The sequence below is a fragment of the Amphiprion ocellaris genome, chromosome 11 (genome assembly GCF_022539595.1).
Source record: "Amphiprion ocellaris isolate individual 3 ecotype Okinawa chromosome 11, ASM2253959v1, whole genome shotgun sequence".
In the NCBI taxonomy this organism is placed as follows: domain Eukaryota; kingdom Metazoa; phylum Chordata; class Actinopteri; family Pomacentridae; genus Amphiprion; species Amphiprion ocellaris.
The window spans coordinates 28,683,664-28,709,509 of NC_072776.1; the positions used below are offsets into that span (position 1 = coordinate 28,683,664).

The 25,846-nt window shown below is 37.2% G+C and overlaps 1 protein-coding gene across 2 annotated transcripts; it reads right to left on the minus strand.

Annotated features, from left to right (window-relative positions):
* Nucleotides 1–1,464: 1,464 nt before the first annotated feature.
* il1rl1 (interleukin 1 receptor-like 1) lies at nt 1,465–24,184 on the minus strand. Of its 2 annotated transcripts, none has more exons than XM_023274971.3 (12): nt 24,033–24,184; nt 21,604–21,670; nt 20,164–20,398; nt 19,826–20,015; nt 17,111–17,261; nt 14,626–14,691; nt 13,781–13,913; nt 12,617–12,765; nt 8,606–8,743; nt 6,871–7,035; nt 6,500–6,645; nt 1,465–2,843 (listed from the first exon to the last, which is right to left on the minus strand). In XM_023274971.3, exons 2-12 carry the CDS (start codon nt 21,665–21,667, stop codon nt 2,595–2,597), a joined length of 1,686 nt encoding a protein of 561 aa, XP_023130739.2. In that variant the 5' UTR covers nt 21,668–21,670; nt 24,033–24,184; the 3' UTR covers nt 1,465–2,594. The 2 variants fall into 2 exon arrangements, with proteins under 2 accessions (XP_023130739.2, XP_054870916.1); XM_055014941.1 differs by having other exon boundaries at nt 20,164–20,388; nt 24,033–24,094.
* Nucleotides 24,185–25,846: the final 1,662 nt, after the last annotated feature.

Consider the following 25,846-nt stretch of genomic DNA (forward strand, 5'->3'; position numbering starts at 1 on the left):
AACTTCTGGCTACAACTAATGAGACAAAAGAAGTATGTCTATAATGAATTTCCTGTTTTCAATATCTTTATGGCTTCTATAAATTGAAACTGTCTACAGCGCTTAGCAAAGGTTTTGTATGGAGTTGAATCGAATGTTGCACTGATATTCATCTAAGAATTCAATATGTCAGATAATAGTTTCTATATAAATCGTCTGTAATGAATAGTTTAACCACATTTATTTCAGTATTACACTTTTAAAGTATCTATTATGGTCATGTATCTGAATAAATAAAACAGCAAAGACAGGTCACCACTTACTTTTAAATGGGATCCATGACGTTACATGACAAAAATCCGCTGCTGCTGCTTCACTAATTAGTTGCTTTCTGCAAGACTATGTGTGAAAGACGGAAAGCACAGCAGAGTAGAGAGATTTACCTACAGATGCCTGACTGTCTCCACCCAGAGGCCACAGTTTGTCACTTTATGCATGCATCTGGGTTTTTATTTGTTCAATTTTTGTTTTGTTTTTTTACACGTGCTGCAGGAAACTGACAACTGCAAATTTAAGTTCAGGTAACTTAGTGAAACTGGCTTGAAAACTTAATTTATCTTCACCTACTTATCATTCAATCTGTCAATCAGACATTATTTATGTAGCACTTCTCATACAAATAAAATGCAACACAGAGTGATTTACAGAAAACGGAAACAAAATCCAACAAAACAGCGCAAACACAAGAAGCGAAGAAGTGAGGAAACATTATCCTATATAACACATGCAATAAGGAAGCACCTGATGAGGAAAAATGAAATAGAATCAGATAAATAAATAACATAAACTAAAATAAAGTAAATATCTGTAATTAAAATAGAGATATACAGAGACATAGAAGTCAAAAATTATTTTAAAAACAAAAAACAAAAGGAAACTATTAAAATTAAGTACATTAAACAGACTTAAATATGTAAATAAGTGAATAAATAGAGAACTCAATCAATAAATGTGTTTTAAGAAGAGTAATAAATAAATAAAATAATTTAAATCAATTAAAAGTCCGACTTAGAGAGTCTTCAGTTTGTCTTTTTTTATAATTTCACATTTGTATCCATATTTATGATAATGAATTACACAACACTTAAAAAGTACTTTCAAAATAACATGAAAATACCAGTTAAAATTTCATTTTTATGAGTAACCTGCTTAAAAACTTGTGTTTATGCTGCAAATCATTAAATAACTGGCAACTAAGAATACCTTTGATTAGGAAGGAAAACCTTTTCCACCTAATTTAATATTGTTTGTAATTTAAATATAATTTCATTGGACATAACTCAGAAAGACAGATGCAAACTGTCTGTTAATATTTCCTATGGAGCCCAAACACTATTCTTTAGAGCAGTAAAATGCAACATTAATAAAGCAGTAATATTACTCCAAAAAGATCATTTGTAATAGAAAAAACACTGACAGGGAACATTTTTGCTTAAAATACTTCCATTTTTTAATAGTTTTCTGATCATACTTGCATAATTTTACTTACCTAAGGTGTAAAACCAGGACTTTTACTTGTAGTGCAGTATTTTTACAGTGTAGTACTGCTGTTTTTACTTAAATTAAGGATCTCAATACTTGTTCCACCACTGAAAAGCTGTCAGAACAGTAACGCTGCTCAAGTGAAACCATCTCTCTAAAGGACCTTTGTCTCCCTCTACTGGAGGGAACACTGTAAACACTGTAGAGAAAACTTTTACTTATTTAATAATGTCAATAAACGAACAATAAAGAGAGGAATGACCAGCTTTTGTAGTATTTACACTTACTTTGTAGCATTTATACAAACAGTGATTAAGTGATATAAAATTAAACACTAAGAAAATCTTTTAAATCTATAAATATCAAAACAACATCTGGAAAACAAAGTAAAGACTCAAAAAAATGTCTTTTACAATTGCAAATACAGCCAACTGAGCAGGCAAACACATTTTCTATTTGCTTGACATATATTTCTTCGGAGATATTCCTGAGGCTGCTCAGGTAGCAGCATAAATATCTGGAAGCAGTTTTTAATGCTGTGGATCGTGTCACAGATGCTTTACATTTTTTACATGTAGACAAACCTTCTTTTGTCTCTTTTTAACATTACAGTAATTTCTGCTGAACACATTCTTATCCTGTACATATTTATACACGTTGTATTTAAATTTATATGTTGTCTTTTTTTGAAAAGCAACATAAGAAAAAAAATCACAGTAAACTCCAGTAAACACTGTTTCTCTGTCTCTGTATCATTCTATACACATACACTACCAGCCAAAAATTTGGACACACCTTCTCATTCAATGCTTTTAAAAAAAGAAAAATGCATTATTTTCTACATTATAGATTAATACTGAAGATTAAAACATTTTTGTTTACAACATAATTTCCATTCTGTATTCTTATATAGTGTCATTGTCTTCAGTATTATTCTACAATGTACAAAATAATTAAATAAAAAGCATTGAATGAGAAAGTGTGTCCAGACTTTTGACTGGTAGTGTACAAATAAACCTCATTTTCTCAGTTTTGTCCTTTCCTACTCATTTATTCTAAGAATTAACACAGTTTCAGACAATAGCAGGCTGTGTACGTTTTGTGGCCGGCGTGACAGGCATCAGGTATCGAACCCTCTTCCAGAAGCGGGAGTTCCAGGCTGCAGCGCCCCGCGAACTCTCCGGCCACCTCAAGGGGGCGCTCTTAAGGATCAGGTGCTGCAGGCCAGGGGGGAAGTTAGTGTATCCTTGTGGGCCGGTGTTCCCCAGCTGGATCAGAATCACACTCATCTCCCTCTGAATCAGCGCGTGATGGAGCCCAACCTGAAAAAACACGAGGAGCAGCAATTCGTTCACTCCTTTACCAAACACATTATTTATAGTTGTGTTGTAGCAAAATTTCATTTGCACTTGGATGAGTTGTATTTGTAATATGACGATCACAAACAAGTCTGGGCGTAACTGTTAATGAGAGCACATAATAGACCTGACCGTTAATATGTTTTCTACTATTTTGTTATAGTATGCGATTCATATCATCATTCATTGTTATCAGGGACAACAACGAGACCTGGTACAGGCAGGGGGTCCAACATCTGGTGCAGACAATGACCTGGTCCTCAGCACCATCAAAACAAAGGAAGTCATCACAGACTTCAGGAGAGTCATACAGTCCCCACTTCATATCAGTGGAGAAGAGGTAGAGAGGGTGGACTCAGTCAGATTCCGTGGCATGCACATTACCAAGGATCTGACATAGACACTAAACGCCTCCAAACTGGTGAAAAAAGCCCAGCAGATGATGAGGAAGCTGAAGTAGGCTGGTTTGGCTGCACAGCTGCTCAGAAATTTCTACAGAAGCACCATCAAGAGCATCCTCTTCCAGAGGTGCACAGGTTGGTTCAATGGCTACACAGCAAAAGACAGGCAGGATCTGAGTAGTAAAGGTGGCGCAGAGAGTCGTGGGAGAATTTATTATTCCAGCTCACAGCCCTTTGCTGCAGGTCTTCCCCCAACTTTCCTGCCTGCCTCTCAGCTTAACCTGTCAAAAAAAGCCAGAAAATAATAATTCTGTTGCTCTTTCCTCACTTAAAACTGAGTAACAACACATTTAGGGCTCTAATGCAATGCCAAAGACTGTATGTACCCCACATCTACACATTTTCCTTCATGTCTGAACAAGCTCAGTCACAACCCTTTTACTGCTCACATCTGTTCATCATGTAATAATTGTTGAGCTGAATCTCAAGACATGGGACCTAAAAAACTACACTTCCCATAATGCACTGGTAGCAGCAAGGAGGGACCTGACACCTGGTGCTTGACACCTGATCAGTGAGCACTGATTTAGAGCACCTGGGAAGGACTGGGGGAAGCTCAGCCAGTCTGGCAAACAATCTTCAGAAGAGAGACACGAGGAAAGAACAAAGAAGATCCAAGTCCACTCATGGATTCAGTCCAAAGACGCCAATGGTTGGTGAAATGTTTATTTGCTTTTTTTGGTGATTTGAAATGTTTCTTTATATGGCCAAGTGTATGTTAACTGCACTGTATGATTGGTTGATTTAAATGGTTAAGTGACTAATATGTCAAATTTTTGGTTCTGTGTTTGATGGTATGAACAGTGTTTCTCTGTCTTTAAAGGTTTAGAACCTATTGAAATACTCTGACCAACCAACTAGAAGGAAAATAAAGTTTTGAGTTGGAAATTTAAATTGAGCTGTCCTCACGTCCTTTGGAGGGAAAGAGAGGTGGACTTGACAATAATTTACAATAAAGCTTTAAATAATCAACTTATAAGTAAAAGGAAAGACTTACCTCACTATATTTCAGCAAACTGTGAAAATCATAATCTACAATCAACACAGTGTCTCTTAAACTGCATTTTGTGTCGCACTGAGGTCCGCTAGCCTGCTGCTGACACTTTTAAGGTTTTTATTTGTAATTTTTAAGGCTTTAAAGCAGAAGCAGGTGGGGTTTTTTGGCATCTTAGGGCAAAAATTCCACACAAACCTTTCAGGATTTTCCAATTAAAGTATTCTCCAGGAAATTAGACTTTGATAGCTCCTCCTGGCTCTGTTTAAAGGCTTTTGAAAGATTTTAAGTGCGTGCAACTGTGGTTGAACAGGTTTTGAACAGATGAGAGATTGAATAACTGCTTCTCCAGATTTCTGTCTTCTGCAACTCTATATGACATGCAAAATGGGTTCAGGCCATGAGGGGAGGTGTTGTGCACTGTGTTTCATGATACCAGGCTCTCTGCAGACAACAAATGGCAGATTATAGTTTTCTTGTGCAACAAATGCCTGAACACAAGCAATATTCCGTATACAAACACAAAATCTACTCATAATCAAAGACACAGATGTGGGTGTGGTACTATTTGAGCTGTAGGTACAACAATGCTATTAATTGCTTGCAAATCTTGAACAAATCTTCACTCATCCGGACAATTAGGTTTAGAAATTGGCAAAATTGGTGTGTTACATGGGCTGTTCGTTTCCACTAACACCCCTTGATCCAAGAGGGACTGAATTACACCCTCTATGCCTGCAATTGCCCTTTGTGGTAGATTGTACTGCCTGATTGCAGGAAGCACAGCATTAGCTTTTAGCTGAACAACATGAGGTGGAGCAGTTGTCACACATCCCATCTTATGTTCAGCCCATAGATCATTAGGCACCTCAGACAATTCCGAGGAGGGACCATATGTAATAGGAAAGGGTGCTTTCTGTAAAACAAACGTGCTTTCAGGGAGAATGACAGGCTGAGGAAGCTTGAACAAAAACAAATCATCTCCCAAGGTTTTGAAATCAGCACTGAGACGACTGGAGACGGTCTGTTGTTGTGTGCTGTACCTTCTTATCAAAGAATTCAATTGTTTGTCTTCTGCCCCTGTCGACACAGCGACCTTGATGTGGGGAAGAGCGTCTTCACCTTTGTACAGGATTTTCTGTGCGTCTGTTAGTTTCAGTGGCAATATGCACCCTTCAGGACCAATAACTAGAAAATCTTCGGAGATTAATCGATCAGTCTGTTGTAGGTAACCTACTACAGTCGTTTGCTATTCATCAGGTGGATTAACAGCAACAACACTGCAAGACAGGTCTCATGGCAGACACCAATGAAGCACAGCTAGGAGAAGATCTAGCAATTTTCTGAATATTACTGACAGTGACAATGTCTTTCATGTTGAAATTAGGCAATGTCCAACGATACTGAATACCATTAGCTGACTGCAAACACTGAACTGCCTGAAAGGCTTTGTCATCAGGAATAGTCAAAAACAATCCATCTGGAGTGCAATGAATAGTAGCTTTTAATTTACAAAGAAGGTCTCTCCCCATCAGACTCAAAGGTGTTGCTGCAGAAATCAGAAATGAATGCTGCACATCTGATCCTGCTATTGAAATTGAGATTTGTTCAGAAAATGGTTCTGTTAGGGGTGTGCCTGAAACCCCTACAGTGATGGCTGTATGAGTTGTAGAAATGCAAACATTGTCTCTAGAGCACACAGCAGATAATGTAGCTCCGCTGTCGACCAATATATCAATTTTAGTGCCATCAGCTTCAACTGGCATTATAGGATTTTCAAAAGGAGAATGAGAAAGTCTAATGTTTACAGCTTGTAGTGCAGGTTCTGAAATAGTTTCTGCCTTTCTGTGGCCTCCCTAGCGCTGTAAATGCGCTGGGGGAGGTGCAGGAGCTGGGAGAGCGGCCCAAGGTCCACCCTGTTGTGAGGCCTGCTGTGGCCGCCGCTGCCTATAGCGAGCATGGCACCTAGGTGCAGTGCAGTCTCTAACCCAGGGTCCCATCCTCCCACAATTAAGGCGCTTAATTGAGATGGGGCAGGCGTCACTACAGGTGTGGGCCGCCCCGTGACCTGAACCATCTGCTTAACCCTTGAGGATGGTTTCTTTTCAGAAAAAGCATCCATCCCTGTACATTTCCATCATTATAGTTGTGGCGTCTGTAGTTACCTGCCAGTCGAACCCTCCTAATATTGCGGTTTGGGGTGAGGCTGGACATTGGTCTGTGATTTCAGGCCCTGATTCTGAACCAGGGGTGAGGATGACCATCAGCCTCCTGCTCTGCTTCATGCAGTCCTCCACCAGCTCCAGGCGATCTGTCGGGTCAGAAAAACTACATTCATGTTGGCTCTTTATTTCTTTATTTGAAGCTATCTGATGACTGTTGGAGTATCATAAAAGGAAAGCAAAATTAATAGAAGACGAATCTAATTTTATGTCGTAAATTCATCTAGAAAACAACTTGGAGACGATAAAATTGAGAAATAAACTGTGACAATCCTACATGTCCAGAATCACAAAAACAAACATAAAATGCCGACCTTCCCCTGGTATATCATCTCTCCCATGGATGAAGAGTCGATATCCACACTTATTCTCGAGGACGGTCGGCAAAATCTTTGTGATGAACCGAGACAGTGTTTCCTCTGTGGCCTTGTCCTTTTTCTGCATCTGATAGACCACATAGGCGTCGTAGATCCTCTTATCTGGGAAACACAAAGTCATGCATGTTGAACTTTCTGTTTTGAGATTGTCCTGATTTCACTCTGTTTTGGGGTTTTTTGTTCTGTTTCCTGAGATCATCATGATGTAAGCCACCCTGTGGCCACACCCAGTCATCTGCAATGATTGTGAATGACTGTGAATTATGAGACTGAAGCTGAAAGTGTCAAACATATGTATAGTTACTGCAAATCAAATTAGTGCAAAGAATTCCGGCTTGTGCGGCGGAAGTTCTTTCTGAGACCTGAACTATGAAACTGAACTTTTACTGAACTGCAAATGTCTCATATTTTATATCTATAGAGAAATATTTCCTTTATACAAAGAAGAATCCACCATACCTGCTCAGAAAGTACTTGAAACTAATATGAAAGTGTCACATTTGAAAACATATAACAAATAAACTTCTTATAACCTCACCATGAGGTGAGGGAATCCCACAACAAGGGTTAGTAACACATGCAAGATGAAAATTATGCCTAGGAAATTGCGTGCAGGAAAATTCCTTCCAGCTTACAAAATCTTTCTGACTCACTGTCCCCCATGTTACATAAGTGCACAGTTTGCTTCGGATATCCCTCAAAAGTGATGACTGCCAAGTTGTTTGAAAGACTAGAACATGTAAATTGAAACTACCAGAGTGGGAACAGACTAAATCAATGCAATCTATGGATGGGGAGTTAATAAACTAAATGACCTCTGAGGAAGAGAGTATGTTCAGTTACTCTGTGAGAATCATTCTCAAATATTTTGTCAGTGTAGCTGGAATTATGTTTTTGCATATTTAAACACATAGAGAGGAGCTTTTTCCAGGCACTAAGTTTGCTGCAACGCAGTTGTTGTGTTGTTTCACTACTTCATTTGATTTTTCAACAGATTTTGTCAATTAAAATGTAAAATCAGCTTGAAATAAACAACATAGTTTCATTCATGTAAATGCATGCATGTAAATGAAACTTGTTTTTATCATAAGCTATGGATATTTAGAATGGTACTTATGGCATTTTAGATCAAGTATTTCCTCAAATGTTTTTTGAAAATTGACATTGACCCACTTTCTGCAAAGTTTTTCGCAATTTGAAACTTGACGCTGTTAGAATGACAATATCTCAGGAACTAATAAAGATAAAAAACTGAAATAGTCACTGTTGTTTCCCATCGTTCAACTGATACTCAATCTCCAAGAGTCACAATTCCCAAAAAATATGATGCTGAAATCAGCTAGTGATATTTTGTGAACCATCTGTAGTTACATGCCACAATAATACAAAATAAAACATGTATAATACTATTTAATATTAAATGCTTTGTCAAAAACTATGAAAAAAAAAGTAGCCTTCAAAAGACTTGTTAGCCGTTTTGTGAAATTAGCACAATTAACGCTTTTTAAGTGTGCTCTTGGAGCCTCGAGGTAATTAGCTTAGCTTAGCATGAAAACCCAGAAGCAGGTGGTGACAGCTAGCCTGGCTCTGTCTAGCTCCAAAATAAAAATAAGACATTAATTATGTTTGTTATTTGGCTCAACCTTTGACAGAAACATCCTTCCTTCTTTACCTTCATTGTGTTTGCTCAGTGGGAGGTAAGGTCTGAAGAAGAGAGCCAGATCAATGGCAAAGAACTTGACCAGCATGGCGGCAAAGACACAGAAGAACAACACACACACTCCTCCAATGACCAGTGGAATTATAGATGCTGAAAGTGAAACAAAAAATTGAAGTTTGAAAGGGAATATGGGTGTATGCATTACAACACAAGATGTTCTACATATTTCATTTTATCTATCATATTACCTCTACATCAATGCATCCTACATGACCTTTAAAAAGTATTCACCTAAATTGGGTGTTTTCTCCTTTCATTGCCTTTCAACATTAAATCATGGTCAATTAATTGTGGCTTTTTGTGATGAGAAACAAGTCAATGAGGCCACCAAGACACCTATGACTCCTATGATGGAATTGTAACTTCCAGCAGCTGAGATGGAAGAGACTGTACATAAAACAACTGTTGGCTGTCCTACACCAGTCCAGACTCTTTAGGAGGGTGGTGTAGAGTTAGGAAACTTCAAATGTACTGTGGAGTGAGAGCATATGCAGTAGAAAAGCAGCACTGGAATGTGTAGAGTAAATAAACACTGGAATGTAGACATAACTAAAAGGAAGCATTGGAGGGGGGCTTTGGAGGCTCCATGGTCGTATGTAAGAGGTATATACTTAATAAGAGCACCATAGCCACGGAACTGGACAGATTGTTAGATTACATGTATAGGATTATTTCCCCTGATAACACCTGTTTACAGTTAATAACAGGATGTAGTCTCAATATATGTCTAGATATCTCCCGGCCTTTCTGCTAAAGTTGGGGCTCTGGAAGGACAAAGCTTGTTGTTTTCCGAAGGGGAGAAAGGAAAGAGAAGATTCCCCTGTAGTCTCTCCTCTTTACAAACAGATGAGCTGGAGGTTCAGTTCAGTTCATTCCTAGAATCAGCTGAAGTTTGCTTGTGTTTCTGTCTCAGTAGAGTCCAACAAACTCTTTTGCAACTGACTCTGCTTGTCTCCAGCGACTGAACCTGCTGATTTCTTCATGCCTACTTCAGTTTCTTAGAATTAAAGTCTAACTCTAAAACAAAGTTAAATTTTAGATTAAAACAGTCCTGTTAATGCCAGACACAACATTGGCAAAGAGAAAGCCACTCTTTAAAAAAAAAAAGTCCATATTAAATCTCAACTAGAGTTAAGCAGAAGGCATGTGGGAGACTCTGAAGTCAGCTGGAAGAAGGTTCTTTGATCTGTTGAGACTAGGGTTGCCACCCGTCCCTTAAAATAAGGAAACGTCCTTTATTTGACAATTAATTGTTGTGTCCCGTATTGAATCAATACGGGACGCAAATTGTTCCATATTTTCATAAACGCCCCGTACACGTCTGTCACACACTCATCAAAACTGCATAAAGAACAAAATAAAACACAGGAAATACTAAGGGCAGCCAATTTAAACTCCGTAGGACCTATGTAGCGAGGACCCGATGCCAGGTCCAGCAGATCACGCTGCACCCGCCTGTTTAAAAATGTTTACACCCGAAACTCCACCACGTCCACACAAGCAAAAACATCTGCAAATGTACAGACGTGAGTGGGAAGAGTGGAACCCCTGGCAATGGGTACAAGGCAAACTGTGTTTTCTGGTGCTAATGGACTGACTGAAGTAAGGCAGCATCAGGAGACCAACATGTAAGAAACATGGGAATAGAGAGAACCCAACCAGCAGGTCACAGTTTATCATCTAATCATCTCCTGAAGTCTATATGGTGAGAGACATCAGTATCTGGTGGAAGATGCTTATAATCATGCTGATGTGGCCATAGACTCTACAGTATTTTAGTGACTCAATAAATGCCTAAGTTGTTTATTATTTTTTAATGCTTTTATAGTTTTTATAAACATTTATTTAATAGCCTCTATATAATCAATAAATGGCCTTTGCCTATCTATAGAAAAACTCACTCAGAATTCTGATATGTTAACAGTACTAAATAAATCAATAAATACATGCATACACACATAAATATGTTAATACATTTATTGTGTTAAGATAAGATTTACATTTAGATGAAAAAAATGTCTGTAGAATTTCTTTGTCCAGTATTCTGCATTCAGTTGTTTATGTTTTTACAGAATACAGTATTGCACACTGGTTGCTCATTACATTTTATTTCATTAGTTTGGTTTCACTGTTTAAAATGATGCCACTTCTGTTCAGGCAGAAACTGTGATCATAAAACAATGCAAAACTCTTAGTTTCATGTTAATAAAGAACTTAAAGCTTTAAGTATGGCTAAATGCTTTTTTCAAAATTAAATATATCACTCCTTAGGTGGTAGTGGCCCCAAGTTCAGTAAAGTTGGAAAGATATTCACAGATTCAGACTTCCAGCATCAATAACTCATTAGATATAGGTTGTCAAAACATAAAGGATGCCTCTTTCCCATCGTTGTAAGGTAGACAATGTGTGACAAGCCCAGTTTTATCAATAGTAGCTGTCCTTCAAGCTGCACAAATAACATTGATGTCTATGTGCAGCCGGCTGTGTGATGAATGCACAGGAACTGTCTGCAAAACTGCTGCAACAGCAAAGAGAGACACAAATATTCAATAACTTCACTCTTATACACTGTAGTGTCACTAAAATCACTGCAGCCTTCAACTGGCTCCTGTTGACACCAATGTTATTTCTGCAGCTTGAAAGACAGCTACTGTTGATCAAACTGGGCTTGGAGCACATTGTCTACCTTATAATGATGGAAAACAGGCATCGTTTATGTTTTCACAACATATATCTAATGAGTTATTGATGCTGGAAGTCTGAATCTGTGACTATCTTTCCAATTTTACTGAACTGTGGCCCCGAGGAGCCGTGGGGGGCGTCCTTTATTTTCATTTCTGAAAGGTGGCAACCCTAGTTGAGACCTAAATTGAGCCATCAGACTAGACGCTATGTTTAGCGGACACCAAACACTGCGCATCATCACAAACACACCATCCATACTGTGAAGTGTGGTGGTGGCAGCATCATAGAAGACTTTTAAAAGTAGAAGGAAAAATTAATGCAGCAACATATAGAGAAATCCCAGAGGACAACCTGATGCAGTCTGCTAGAGAACTGCAATTTGGGAGAAGATCTTTTTTCCAGCAAGACAAACCAAAACATACAACCTGCGCTACATAGCAATAGTTTAAACACATCAAGATGAATGTTCCAGAAGAGCCAAATCACAGCCCAGACCTCAATCAAACTGAGAATTTGTGGCTGGACTTAAACAAAAGGGCTGCTCACTCACAATTTTTGCATAGCTTGACAGTTTTACACAGAAGATTGTTGTAAAATTGCAGTGTGCAGGTGTGCAAAGCAAAGCTGTAGATGCTGTAATTGCAGCTTTCTTTTTTTGTAGATTCTTGTCCCAAAAGCCAATTTAAATTGACCACAATTCAATGTTGAAAAGCAACAAAAGGGAAAACTTCCATGGGGGTTTAAAAACTTTTCAAGGCACTGTATACGTTTATCATATGTCAGTCGTGTCACTGTGTTGTGAAAACCACACATCTCCAAATATCTCCAAAAAATCAGCAAGCAGCCCTGTTTTCAGCTTTGTCATCAAGCATTTTACAGATAATTAAAAAGGGTAATTTAATATTTTTATTAATCTTAAAAAGTAGTAGTTTCTAAAACTTTAAAAATTGCTTCATCTGGAGGTATGTGGTTTCACTGGACAAGCAGGGTATGAAGAACTGTCATCAGAAAAGTAGCTGGTGAATAAATTGTCAGACAAACGCGGTGGAGTCAAAAGTACAACATTTTCCTCTGCAGTATTGTGGAGTAGAACTGCAAAATTGCATAAAATTGAAATAATTCAGTAAAGTACCTGTATTGCAGTATTTGAATAAATTGTTCTAATCCACAACTGAAAATGACTAAACGCAACAATTAACTACTTTAGCTAACAGTAATACTATTATAATGGTATTATAATGGTATACATGGACAACAAGTGATCATAATGTCACTGACCTCTCCGCTGGAGGGTTAAAGTTGCTCTGTTTCCTCGGTAAAAGTTAGTGACGGAGCACTCAAACTTGTCCTCGAAATCTTTGGCAGATACTTTTTTAATCGTCAGGATCGAAGTGGCGATGGTATTCTTTGAAGGGTTCTCAATGACTCTAACAGAGGACACAGTTTGGTTCATTAAAGAAAAGGACGCAAAAGTTATTGCTGAATACAGAGAATCAAGGGGTTCACTTCACATTAGCAAAGCAAATTCTTTCAACAGACTTTCATAGTTTGTTGATTGTGAGTCTAAATGACCCAAACAAGTCAAAGAGGCTGGAAAATTTTTCACTCAATTTTTCTGATAATTGCATGTGAAATGTGCTGTCAGACGACAACCAAATAAAAGTATGTATGTATGTGTGTTTTATCAGTGTTATGCATTAGTGTGTACATACACAATATAAAACAGAAGTGATCACTGAAGCAAAATTCAATGCACTCGTGATTTTCAATCATCTTAATTAGATAAACATAAGTATAAAATGAGCTGAGAACACCAGAACCTTCTCGTTTTTTAACCTATGGGCTCAGCTTATATGCATATCTACATCAAAAGTCTGATTGTGAGACCCGACAAAGATGTGAAAGGAAGCAGGATGAGCAGTGACCAATTAAAAATCTGTAAAGCGCAGTTGCAGCAGTAATTAGAAAGTATAGAATAAGTCATAGTACCACTAATCAGAGCTGCAGTGGTAAACTTCTAAAAATGACACATGGACAGTACATTACAAGTATAATCTGCCTACATAGAAAGATGCTTTAGATTTAATACAGGGGTTATTTTTGGATATCACAGTTTGTGTAGCAGCTCAGACAGTGTAATAGTTAACAAGATGACTCCCAGTATCCAGGAGCCTAACAGAAGAGGAATATTCCAGCATCCAGAGTAAATCTAAACTGATGGTTCTTAATGTCACATAAGAGCTAATATTTGACCTTAGTAATGCAATTATTGAGAGGTGATAAAATTTTGAATTATCTGACATTTAGTGGACATTGCAGAGGGTGTACTCACTTCTGTCGTATATGTGCTTGAGTTTACAGTATGTTACTAATGTATAAAAACACTAAACAAATGAGGACACTTGCATTTTCTTTATTACGTCTGCTTGTGTTCAGACTTACAAGTTGGTGGCTTGATTGTATCTATTGGAGTCAATGTTGATGACAGGGATTCCATTAATATTCCAGCTTGCATCACACTTACGTGTTGCGTTTTTTCCACAGTAAACTGAGCAATTTAACTTGAGTTCACTGCCTGTAATGAAAGAAGAGGACATACTATGTAAGAAGCATTTAACCTACAATGGCTGAATAGTTCCTACACATTACATTGATTTCTCATTTATTTTACAGTGTCACGCTATAGAGAAGATAAACAACTTTAAAGCTAATTGATGAGATGTATGAATGTTTTTAGTCTCGGTCTTTTACAACACATATGCCTTGAAAGTTCATTTTGTGGTTTTAAAACAAATGATATTAAATCAGAACTCTTCAAAAATGTGTACTTTTGTATATACAAGTTAGATGTCATGATTGGATTCCTACATAAATAATCACTCTTACTACTCTGAAGGATTGTCAGCTAACACAGACATTCATGGTTCCAAGATGATGAATCCAGGAGATTCCAGAGGCAATGTCTTAACAATTTCTTGATAAATTGCCATGAAACATGGTCCAGACATGCAGGTTCCCCAGAGGATGGATTATAACATCTCCTGAACTGTCATTTCGGTTAACTCTGTTTGTTTAGGCTTCAGTGGGGATGTCATTCCAAAAAGTCCAGCTGATTTTCAAAAGACTGAGTGTCCTAATTCTCAGTGGATCCATACTGAAAATTTTCTACAACGAATCTTGTCAGTGACAGTAAATAATCAATTACAAACAGGTAGAGGTGGTTAATGCAGGAATAGTATTTGCAGTGCAATGACAGTTTGTGGTGTTAACAGGTGAACTTTTTCTACCTTCATCAGCAAACTGCACTTTGTTGGTTGGAGAGAGGATATTTGCATCACTGAAGAAAGCTGTTTCTGTAAGAAAGCAAAAGTAAAACTCAGCTTAGTGTTTGTTTTTCCATGTTCTTCTTTCTGGCAGCAGCTACATTACCACTGTTAGAAACCTTATATTACCAGATAATTGTAACTGATGCACAAGGACATATTTAACAACTTAGTTAAAAGACACTGAAAAAAACAGGAACAATTTAATAACTGTGTCTGCTGACGTAGTAGCCTTATAAACAGCCATTTAAACTACATATGAATCGAACTTTGGTTCGTGGGTGGGTGGGTTGGTTGGTTGGTCAGTTGGTTGGTGTGTGGGTGGTTGGTTTGTTGGTTGGTTGGTTGGTTTGTTGGTTGGTTGGTTGGTTTGTTGGTTGGTTGGTTGGTTTGTTGGTTGGTTGGTCGGTCGGTCGGTCGGTAGGTATATATATATATATGCTATATATCTCCATGTAAATGACATGAAATAAAAACTAAAGCCAGCCCGAAATGCTTGCACTGTAACAGTACATTTGCAACAGTGGTTTCAGTTTGTATACATTATTTTTATTTGTTTTTAAATTTGGAATATTTTCAAATTTCACATTGTCATCTTTAAGAAAACAAGTCACTGCACATAGGTGGCTTGCCGTTTAAAAAAATAACGTTTTGTAAAAGTAAAGCTGACTATCACATACAAATTCACCTCTAAACAATTAACTGGTTTCTAGGTAACAGTACAGTCAAATTTCAATCAGCTGCAGGCACACATTTGGACACATACACATATAAATAGTATGAAAAATAAGCATAAGGGGAATGTATACAGCTGTAAATTAACAAGTTAGTGCTACGTATGTAAACTGCACATTTGGTCCGTCTTTTATTTTATGAAAGTTGTATTTAACCTACAGACCATTACAATATAGCATATAGCTGAATGTATAAACACATTCACATTGCTGTTTTACCAGGGTTTGAGACTGTGGGCTTCCTTTCAGAAAAAGCTTAGAAGAAATGCCCCTCTATCTGCATTTAGTTAACAAATGTGGTCAATTCCTAGCTGACTATGGGAGTCAGTTATGACAACTGATCCCATAAACGCTTAATGTTGGAGCCAAGAAAGCTTATTATTGCTGTTTGACATGACCCCAGAGTGCACAAAATGTACTGCAAAAGTCTATCTGAAAGCATTTACGGTTTATTACCACAACTAGTGTTTCTCTGAACTACGCTTGTAAACAAATAATATATTTTGGCTTTTCTATGTCTTTGTGATTGCTAAAACTATGATTTATTTTCATTTCTATTCATGACCCACCTCTGAAAACCTCTACTGCAGACCAGTGCATACCTGCAGGTTGACCCTCACTCACCCGTATGAGGTCATTGGAAAAATATTAAAAGTCAATACAAATATATATCATCACAATACACGCAAGCAATGTGCCTGAACTGCTTTTATTGTGAAATATCTGCTAAGTTACCGTTTTTTCGCACGTGCTTTCCATACTTAGCATAAGGTTTATGTGCTGATTGGTTTGTTGGTCACCTTCAGCCCGGGAAGATGTCAGCTAACGGCAAAAAAAGAAAGACTGATTCCGAATGCAGAGTTTTTAACAAGGCATGGACTTCCAAGTATTTCTTCACTGAAGTCAGAGGTAAAGCTGTGTGTCCAGTTTGTGGCGAACAGATCGCGGTGCTCAAGGATTATAATCTGAATCGACATTATGACACCAATTGTTGTACATTATTGTACAGCATTGTATTGTGAAATTTGCTGTTTTTATTGAGATATATTGAACATTGCTGTAAGTGTAGTGGGTAGTCTTTCTTATGCTTCACTATGCCACAGTGATCTTAATGTAAAGTCAGAAAAAAATAACAACACTATAATGTTACAATATGTTTGCAATGTTATTGTACATCCAGCAGCTGTTAGTCCAGATAAGTTGTAGCAGTTACCTCCTAGCGTTCATGATGAACGAAAACTGACATGATAAGGCAAGTTTCAAATCTCTGCCAGCTGACGGTCATATTGTTGTGAAATAAATTCTGAGTGAAGTCTTACTTGCTTGTAAAAACTTCGACTGCTGAAAAGTAATTAAAGCACTTGGAAAATCAGTTTCACATTTTAAGTATGTCTTTATGATAGTAAATATCTACAACTCAATAGGCAGCAATCATAGTTTGAATGAAAAAACAAAATCTTTCATTAAATAGTTGTGTTCTATGTTTCACATTTTCATTGTATCATTGTATTGTTTCATTTAATGTTTTTATTGAGATATATATTGAGCAGAGCTGTAGCTGTATTGGTCCATCTCATGTGGCCCCATATGAAAATGAATTGCCCACCCCTGCTCTACTGTATTGTAGCAAAATGTTGAAAAATCTACCATGAAACTTGCTGATTTCCTGTATTTTTTTGATTCCCCCAAATTAAAGGCTAAACATGCTCTCTCACCCTGAAATATTAACCTCCGGGAGCCTGATGAGTTGTACACCTTGTGATTGTGTCTCCAGGTGCAGATGCAGGTGTAGATGCCCTCGTCATGTTTGGCGGCATTCTCCACCCACATGATAGCTTCATGCTCACCTGGTAGAAGAATGAAGTCCTGCAGTAAGAAGGGAAAAAAATAACAAAGGATTAAGCTATTTTGACATTTGTATACTGTAACCATCTAATTACACAAGAAAAACTGCAAAAAGTGAAGGTAAAATCATTTTGAGGCCTTGACAAGAACAAATTTCATGACTTTCATGTCAGTTAGCATTAGCATAAAATGAATCAAAACATGCTGCAGCTGTATATACTTAAATGTATGTTAGCAAAATTTACATCTAATGTAAAAACCCAACATGGATGAAATGATAAAACTTTATATCTTACTGATTATGACAAATTTGACTGAAAAATCTAAGCAGAGACAGGAACATCTGCACATCTTCCAGCAAAATACAGCTTATCAGGTGGAGAAGAAATTTCCAGAGAAGATAAACGTGGGCAGGACCACATTTATCTTGGTTTTATGTTCATCACAGTTGCTAAGAAACAACCAGATAATCTGATGTGTTTTCCTCAGAAGTTCTAACAAAGCACAACTTAAGTTAGTGATAGCATTAACACGGAACATAGATATAACTTTGTATTTGGGAAGTGACCTGCAACTTTATGTGAGTTTGTCAGATGGAACAAGGAAGTGGTGCTGTTGAAGGCTGAAGTTGAGCAACTATGACTCAACAAAATGTGTTCCTGCAAATAGCCGCACAATTCTGTTGAACTGGAAACCTGACAAATATCTACAGTAGGCAAAGTCCCCATCAGTAGGATGGTATGTTTACCTGAGATTTACAACCGTGAATGAAGACAGACTAGTTTTGCATGGTGACCAAAGAATAAAACACTCTTTCAATCAATCACACACGAAGCTGTAACTGCGGTGTAGTTTGTTTACTTATTGATTTAATACCATGTGCTGGACATGTGCACTAGAAATTAACTTCATTTCTATAGAATTTGGTAGGAAATGTCAGTTTAATATAATTTCCTGTGTTGAAAGTTACACAGAAACTGAAAAAAATCAACATGTGGTGCTAAAAATAAGATGTATGTGTCTTTGCCAAATGAAATACCTGATTTCATGTACTGTGTAACTAGCAGAGATGAGAGATAACTAATATTTTATACAGCTAGCACACTGTGCGCAATGATAATATATCTGTCAGTTGTTGCTCATGTCACATTTTTTTACTCAATGTGGGCTTATTTTTCACTGCAATATGGAGTCCTGCACCTCTATGGAAACAGAACAACCATGACTAGAAGGAGAGAGAACACAAAACCCAAAAAAATGGAAATAAAAAATACAGGAGTGTTAAATGACTAGCGTAGATATATTAGTATTTACATTCGTGTTCTTTGTCTAAACACTGCCTGCAGTTCAGTCGAATTCAGTGGAGAAGTCACAGAATTTTTGTGATGTGACTGTTGGTCACAGCTCAGTTACTAATAGCTTTATAGTTGTGTCGGAAAGCACACATTTTTTGTGACTTTTTCAGAATCTATTTACAGCAAACTAATTATTTTAGCAATTATTTTTTTGATTAGACACATTGTTACCTCATAATATTTATCTTAGATTTGGTTATATATACATATCCCTCTCTCTCTCTCTGTATATATGTGTGTGTGTGTGTGTGTGTCTCTCTCTGTATATATATATGTGTGTGTGGGTGTGTGTGTGTTGTTTCTAGTTTAATACACACACACACTCACACATCTATGTGTGTGTATGTATATATGTATACACACACATACACACACAGACACACACACACACATATATATATATATATATATATATATATATATATATATATATATATATATATATATAAATAAACTAGAAACAACAAAAAAAGCACTCAGAAAGCACAGTACTCCGCCAAGGCTGCTATGTCGTATCATTTCTGACAGCTGCAATCTTGAAAATACTTGTGGCAGAAATAACGGCACTATAGGATGGGCCATTTAATATAGATGTACCCACAAACAAAAGGGCCTTGTACTGAGCACAGGCGTGTGTTATGCATGTGTATGTTATGTACGGATAACGATTTGACCTAAATATGTAGCGGGTGGCGGGAATTGATGGGACTCAGAAACACCTCCACAATTTTATCAGTTGTTCCTTGTATGATTTCCGATGGATAAGTCCCGATAAGTCCACAACGGTGGATTTGTAGTAGGATTGCAATCATGTGATCATCAGCAGGCAGCTGACGTAGTGTTCACTTGTTGTCATAGTTACAGTGATGCTGTGCCGCTATCTCGTAATGACACAAAAATCTTTAACAAATCTGTGGATCCAGACTATAAGCCGCATCACTGCCAAAGTCTAATCAATTGGTCCTTGTGTCTTTTCTGACCTTCCCTGAAAATTTCATCCAAATCTGTTAGTCCGTTTTTGAATAACATTGCTAACCGAGAGACAGACAAACAGACAAACATACAAAAGTATGTCGATCACCACATAACTCTGCCATTCTTTGGCGGAGTAATTAACGACTACTGTTTTAAACTACATTAATAGGTTCACAATTAATAAACCCTAAAATATTCTTCTCCTTTCACTGCCATTCACACCAGGTGCCACTATAATGACAGGGATCGTCTTACCTTGTACCAGGTGAAGTTTCCCGTCAGTGCTTCGCATGTGTCACTGACAACACGTGGACACTCGATCTCTTTGTTACCGTCAGAGTTTTTGACTTCTCCGTAGGTGAGTTTCTCATCCGCTCGAAAGCTCGTATTGAAGACGCAGATTTCAACATGATGGTTATAACATTCACCTGTCGGACTGATTTCCCTAAAAGAATCAACAGATGGGGGTCAGGAGCAAATGAACAGACCACGTCAAAAGTTAGGTTTCAAAAAAATCAGAGCATGACATGAAATGAATAGCACTTTGGATGATTAGTGACAATAAGAACAACAAATGTGATGAGTTTTCTTACTGGCAGGTGTAATTTCCAGCATCAGTGGGGAGGATGTCAAAGAAAAAGAGCGCTCCACCGTGATAATACACCCTCTCAGTCTCTTTGGAGGAAATATTCCTAGACTGGGGGCTACTTTTGAACCACGTGAATTCTCCATCATTCGGCTCAATCACATCGTAAGGAATAAAATAAAATGCTTCGCCTTCAAGGAGGTTATATTTCTCCTTGTCTGAGTCCACACAGCTGGTTGCCTCTGAAAATGAGGCAGAAGTTATGTACAAAAAGCAAAATACTCATATTTCCTGGATATTTAGCTGTGCATGCTGCAGATGGTGCAAAAATGAGGAAGCTTATAAAATAGGAATTGCAAATTATTCTTAACTTTGTGTCTGTGTTACTTGGAAGAACATGGTGAAATGCTTCCTCATGGTAAGTTATTGAATTCATTCTGGCATCTGGTGTTCATCTGGTGCTTGTATTGTGTGCATGGTAATAATGTGGGATAAACTCAAACAGATACCTTAGCAGTGGGAATTACTGTGATACACTGTAAAAAAATTATAATGTTTCAGAAGCTTAAGGGCCAAAAAATACAGTGGAATTATAAAAAAAATAACTATATAAAAAAAAAACACAATTTACAATATACAATACAATTAAATTTTTACGTAAAATCTCTTGTATTCTTAGGATTTTTAATGTAGAATTAATGATATTTATATGTGTAAAAGTAAGAAAATTATCTATGTTTTTGGTATTATGCATAATATGTAATATATATTATGCTTTTAGATAATTATCCAGTAATAAAAACACATTCCTCTGAAGATATCTCATTTAACAAACAAATGTATGAAAAGCTTCAGAACTAATATGCCTTTTTGGTTAATTCGCACTATTTGTATCTAATTTATCACATATATTTACAGCATTTAACTTTAGTTCAAAATTTTGCCTGTATTATATAGGAAGGAAATTAAAGATTAAAGAAATTATCATAAATTCTTAAAGAAATTTAATTTCCTTCAAATTAATCAGAAGTTACAGGTTTTTGATGTCATTTAACATTAGACATGTACAATCACAAACTATTTTTTTTAAATTTTATCGGTATGTTTGTGCATTAATACATATCTAATGGAACATGCCACCCAGTTTTATGTGTGAGCATCATATGGACAGTCCAGTTCAAATGCAATACAAGTGCAACTCAATTTAGTAAACGGTCTGTCTACTCTAAATATGGTGTCGAAGTATCTGTGCATCATATTCATTCCTTAACCTCCATTTAAATATCTTCCAGTCATGGCTCTCGGTTTTAGTTTGGCCTTGAACTAAATGTGCAGCTTCTGTTATATGAGCATGTGTGGGTCAGTGGAGAATTTTTCCACATTTACAGCTGCAGAAACAAATCAATTAACGTGCTGTTCGTCTGTAGTTCTTTGTTATGACGTTTACCTGATTTCCATTTGCATGTGGATATCACCACGACAACAAGGAGGAGCAGCTGGAAAGCATCCATTAGCTGAGAGAGACATTACAGATCCAGAATCAAAATAGACTCCTTAGCATCCTGTTTCTGTACATGGAAACCATTTAAAGATTCCATGTACAGAAACTTTAAATGGTCTTATTCATGCAGGACAGACTGCCTCAGAGTCTCTTCTCTGTCTTCTCCACAGACTGATATGATCATGACAGCTATGCAACCAGTTAAGTAGAATATTCTTATCATACAGCGAATGTGTGAAGACGCATAGTGCTGCCAAGTTGGAGGACAGTCGGCAGGATGTGCAACTGTCTAATCAGATTTCTTGCCAGTTTTTTCTTTATGCTTTCTTTAATGCATAGTTGCACATAATTGCGTAGTCTTTTTGTTTTGGTGTTGTCAAAATTTGAAACCAGCTTCATGGTGCTGTGCCAAGCAGACGTTTTTGAATGACAACAGATGAAAAAATTCTATTTGATGCTCTCATTTTAAAACAACAGATACAAGCCAAGCAAGCCATAAAACCAACAGCTGAACTGACAGACAAGACACACACAAAGGTCAGAACAGCGGGAGTTTCATCATATTCCATATTCCAATCATAAATAACAGAATAAACTCTGAAAAGTAATTCAAGGGTCCTACTCCAGCCACTTTACTAATTAAAGAAATCACAGGTTAAAAAAAATGCAGTTGATAGATGTAGAAAATTCTTTTAAGTTGCTAACATTATTTGGAGGGGTTGGGTCGACATTATGATTAATAAACAATATCTTCATCAGTTTATTTTAGAGGATCAGTTAATCAGCTGATTGTCTATTATGAATGATGCACTACAGCCACACATTTGTAAGAAAAAACTAACAAAAAATAAACAAAAAACGGTGGAAGTCGAAGACGTCAGAAAGATATGCTTAAAAAATGTTGGAGTACTGTAACATTAAATAATAATAAGAAGAAAAAATGGTTTAAAAAATTGGCAGTCTTATAGATTTTGCCAGTTATTATTGACAATTTAGCAAACCAGAGAAAATCTTGAAATATTTTGTACAGATATATAAATAAAAATCTTTCAAATAACTGCATTTATCTGTAAAACAAATGTATCTTTGATTTAAATGGAGAAAAATTGTGCAATTTTACATTTCAACATTATAAAACAACCAATTACTATCTGTAAAAATACAGATTTCTGTCTTTTTAGTGTTGGCCATGTTTTTTTATATGGTTAACATTTAAATTAACACAATTTTTTTTCAGTGATTTTACAAGCTATTATCTGTAATTTAACAATACACGAGACAGTTTTTTACACTGTACATGTGACACTAAGAAATAATAATAAATGGTAAAAGGGCCTAGTTAAAAAAGCAGCATATGGAGAAGAAGCTACCTATATTTTGTTAGTGCATTGCTTTAATAAGTTCCCTTGTGAAGCACCTAATACCTTCTTATAGCTAAAAATGAGTAAATTATCAGTAACAAATGTGCAGCATTACTCGGACAAACACTCATGGGAAAATGTGCAGCTCTAAAACAACATCTACAGAAACATCTTATCGTCTCTACAGCAGGTTCCTTCTCTGATATGACTGAAAAAGTGCAAACTCAGCCAACACTGATAAGAAACATGGCATAACGCAGCTCTAGAAATTAATTATCTGCAAAGATAATGGCAGCAGCATTCACTACTTTGGCTATATTCACTATCAAATTAGTACAATGTCGTTTTAAAACAGAAAAGAAGCGACAGATCGATTTGGAGAAATATTGCCGGACTTTGTTTGACCCAAAACAAAAACAATGAGACCTAAATGGCTCTTTAGGGCTGTAGAGTTGAATAAAAGCTTTTACAGTATTAATACTCATTTGATCCGCTATTAATATTAAACAGCTTTTACCACACTATTACTAGATAGTGGGGACATACCTTATCAATAAACCAAACTTATCCCACAGACTCTGCCTTTGTTTGTGGTTTCCACTCTGTCACAGAGCTGCTGTATAATTTTACATAACTTTCCACTGATGAGAACACTGAGATATTGAAAAGTTTGGGTTAGTTATAGATGAAGCAGCTTGAAATATTAGTTTGCTGCTGCAAAATTGTGACATTATTCTGAAAAAATTCCAACTTGCATCTATTTTTGTCCTTTTAAATGACCTGGATTTACAGGTTTTGTTCTGTTTATCCTCAGAGCAGATGTATTATTTGTTTCACATTCTGCCACTCAGACTTTAAGGTGGCACCACTGCCTCGTGTACTTTTACCAAACAACTTGAAATAAAGTGTGTTATTCAGTAAATTGCAGTCATCGTGCTTTAGCTTGTTTGTCACTACAGTGCAATACAGTTTAAAGTAAACATTGCAGGAGTGCTGAAGAGAATATTTGCTTACCTTATGGAAATGTGTGTCGGCTGGAGTGGATTCAGTCAAACTCTGACTCTGACTCTCTGCCTGCTGTTGCTCAACTGTGGTTTTATATCTGCTCTGCCATCAGAGGAGTGAGTGAACATCAGCTTCATGAAAAGGGAAACCCCATAGCATAACACACACTACACACGCACACACACACACACACACACACACACACACACACACACACACACACCCTCCCTCCCTCCCTCCCTCTGTCAGACACCCAGACACCTACATGAACTGGTTTTTAGTTAAATACTGTCCCAGTGCATTTGTGGTTGTGTGACAGAATGTGTCTGCCAAAAGTGATGTAAACACACCCTAGTAGAGTAGATTCTCAAACAAAGACGTGCACTAACAAGCCAGCCCAGGGCATTAGCCATGGACCTACAGTGCTGTGAAAAAGCACCCTGACAGAAATCTTCTGTTTCTGCATTTTTATCGTACTCAAATATTTAATTTTAATGTACGACAAAGATAACCCAAGAAAACACAAAATGCAGTTTTTAAATGTTGAAGGAAATATACTATCTAGTCCACCATGCCCTATGTGAAAAAGCAATTGCTCCCTTAGCTACCAATCTACCAAATGACCAAATTAATTTAGCAGTTGTGTTCAATTTCACCAGACACACTCTCATATGATTGTTGAACCGCACTCTCACAGCTTTCTATGAACCTCCTGTCATAGAAAGCAAAGAGATACTTAAACAACTACTGCAGGGGACCAAGTGCTAAAATATGGTGAACCCTGTTCTGATGTCCTACACCTCCCCTGGCTTAATATAAAACACTCACAAATAGCACTTTAAAAGATTCATCATTAGTACTTTGCCACTCTCACAATGCCATACACTTTACACTACGCTTTATATAAACTAAGCCAATCGATGTTAAGGGAAGCACAAAGTCTTCAAAGCAAGAAACTACTAGCATGACTCAGTTTCTTCCCAATTTCCCCCCGCAGGATTCATTAAAGTTTCATCTCATACTACCCCAGACCTAAATTCCGGTTAGAAGTAAATGTAATCGTTAAGTATGCATACAGTATGAAAGATCAACAACAAAAAACGAGTTCATGTGGTAGAATAAATAAAGCAGTCAGGAGCAGGAGTTTGGGGTCTGGGATGGGCACAGTGTCGTATAATAGGAAAAGTACATTTCAGACATGAAAGAAGTCTGCGCAGCACCACAAACTATCACGCTAAGAAGCTTTCCTTGTTGCTGTGATGGATAGTGAACCAAACGGGGCTAACAGGTTTGATATCATCGAAATACAAAAATGTCCAGCACATCAACGGTGATGTGACAGATACTGGAAGAATTGACTGGGTATGTGTTGAAGCCAGACAATTTCACTAAATACAACCTGTCTGGTATTGGGAAGTAGCTAAAGGGTCTCTGAAAGCAGCACACGATGCCACCTTCTAAAGAGATTCAAGAACAGATGTGAAACAGAGTCATTGACATTTATTAGTCTGGAGGGTTACAAAGCCATTGTTGAGGCTCTGGGACCCCAGAGAACCACAGCGAGAGACATTATCCACAAATGGAGAAACATGGAGCAGTGGTGAACCTTCCTAGGAGTGGACCAACGACCAGCATTTCTCTAATAGCGCGTCAATGTCTAATCAAAAATGAACCCAGATGAACATTAATAGAAGTCCAGACCTCACTGGCCTCAGTTTTAAGGTTTGTCCACATGATTTCAAAATAAGGAAGGTACTGGGAGAAAATGGGTACATGGGAGAGTTGGAAAGATCAGACCAATACTGACCAAAAATAATATAAAC

What these genes read in the sequence shown, in the direction of transcription:
- il1rl1 (XM_023274971.3), bottom strand. Translation starts at nt 21,667, where the DNA reads ATGGATGCTTTCCAGCTGCTCCTCCTTGTTGTCGTGGTGATATCCACA. An exon ending in AGTGCAGTTTGCTGATGAAG is followed by an intron (nt 13,914 to 14,625) that starts GTAGAAAAAGTT and finishes CTTTCATTACAG; the next exon opens with GCAGTGAACTCAAGTTAAAT. An exon ending in TACAATCAAGCCACCAACTT is followed by an intron (nt 12,766 to 13,780) that starts GTAAGTCTGAAC and finishes GTCCTCTGTTAG; the next exon opens with AGTCATTGAGAACCCTTCAA.